This window comes from Octopus bimaculoides, chromosome 1, assembly GCF_001194135.2.
Source record: "Octopus bimaculoides isolate UCB-OBI-ISO-001 chromosome 1, ASM119413v2, whole genome shotgun sequence".
NCBI lineage: Eukaryota > Metazoa > Mollusca > Cephalopoda > Octopoda > Octopodidae > Octopus > Octopus bimaculoides.
Window position 1 is genome coordinate 25,060,575 of NC_068981.1, and position 1,531 is coordinate 25,062,105.

The 1,531-nt window shown below is 34.4% G+C and overlaps 1 protein-coding gene across 1 annotated transcript in view; it reads left to right on the forward strand.

Moving 5' to 3' along the window:
* Window positions 1-1,354: 1,354 nt before the first annotated feature.
* LOC106876826 (interleukin 17-like protein) overlaps window positions 1,355-1,531 on the forward strand; it is a 2,581-nt gene continuing 2,404 nt past the window's right edge. Inside the window, exon 1 of the mRNA XM_014925542.2 lies at window positions 1,355-1,425. Within this exon, the coding sequence (XP_014781028.1) occupies window positions 1,411-1,425 (15 nt within the window). The 5' untranslated portion in view covers window positions 1,355-1,410. The remainder of the gene's footprint in view (window positions 1,426-1,531) is intronic.

Here is a 1,531-nt window from a genome sequence, read left to right on the forward strand (position 1 = left end):
TGTGTGTGTGTGTGTGATGACAAAACCAAGGCTGTGTGGAATTTATAGGACATTTATAAAGAGAAAGGTAGTCTTACAGCTGCTTCTGGGATATTAGGGATATCCTTTCATCCGAGGCTATATGAGAGAGTTAACTACAGGGAAATAGCTAAAATGTTACATATCCAAAAATGTTTTATTTAATGCATATTTTTCTACGAATATACACTTTATACACAAATGTTTACATTGTATTTTTTTTTACCACAAATATATGTAATTTTTTAATGCATAGTCAATCTAAGGTCACTGTACTCAGTCATTCTTTGAAAGAAGGAATCTGAACTAGAGATAATAAATAACTTCTTTCTAACAATCTCTGAGTATGAATGTATATAAAGATAGATATCATCATATACATCCATACTTTCTCTCACACACACACACGCACACAGACATACACACACACACACACACACACACACACACACACACACACACACACACACACACACACACACACACACACACACACACACTCACTCACAAATACGTACATACATTTTTAGGAGTGGTTTTCTTGCAATGTCGCAAGAGGAATTATAATTAATTTCCATGGAAACTGCGGTTGCTTTTCGGAAGGGTAGTAAAGTGTCCTTTAATTGAATAAATTGATGTCACTAATGTTGCTAAAACTGGTTATTTTTTTTAAAAAGAGGATTCATTACATTTTTTAAGATATGTTTGTTTATTGAAAGAGAGCCTCTGCATGCAAGATTGCTGAAAGGTGCCCCCTGTATTATGTGATATATACCCTTCATAGCAGGAGGCCCTATATCTAGTGAATGTCCGGAGCAATTGCCCTTTACGCCCCCAATGTATCCGGCCCCGGTTATACGTCCTTGCCCCTTACCTCGTTTACTGCACATCAACCCACGAAGAACACAAAAAAGTTTTCCACCCCGACAAGCTTAAATGTCCGCACCCACTACAATATTCGTTTGGTTAAGGGTGTAATTGTTTCTGTAGACTATTTAATTTACTGAGATAAATTAAGCATGTGAAAGTGATTGTACGCACTTCTCAGTACGTGAATATTAAAGCATAACGGAAATAATCATACGACAAAACATTTCTTTAATAAAACAATGAAGAAACAAATGTCATAGATGCAATCCTATGCAGTTATATAGGGCACTATAGTATATTTACATATACGACACACAGATCCGTTAGCTTTCCGGATGTAGGCTCTTCCGGACAGTTTCTTTAGTTCCTATTTCTAAATTTATTATTTCGGGGAATTCCGCAACCGCATTTCTAATTCTATATATATGTAACAAGCCCCCGGAAGCTTGGTATAACTATAAAAGTATATCATACTCTGATTTCATTAACAAACTAAATTCAATCTCCAAACGAAGTTGTGTAATGAAGATAACCAGCGTAAGTAAACTTCAGTAGTTAGCATTATCTGATGTATTCCTGTATGTTACATATATATATATATATAATTAACATATATATATATATATATATATATATATATATA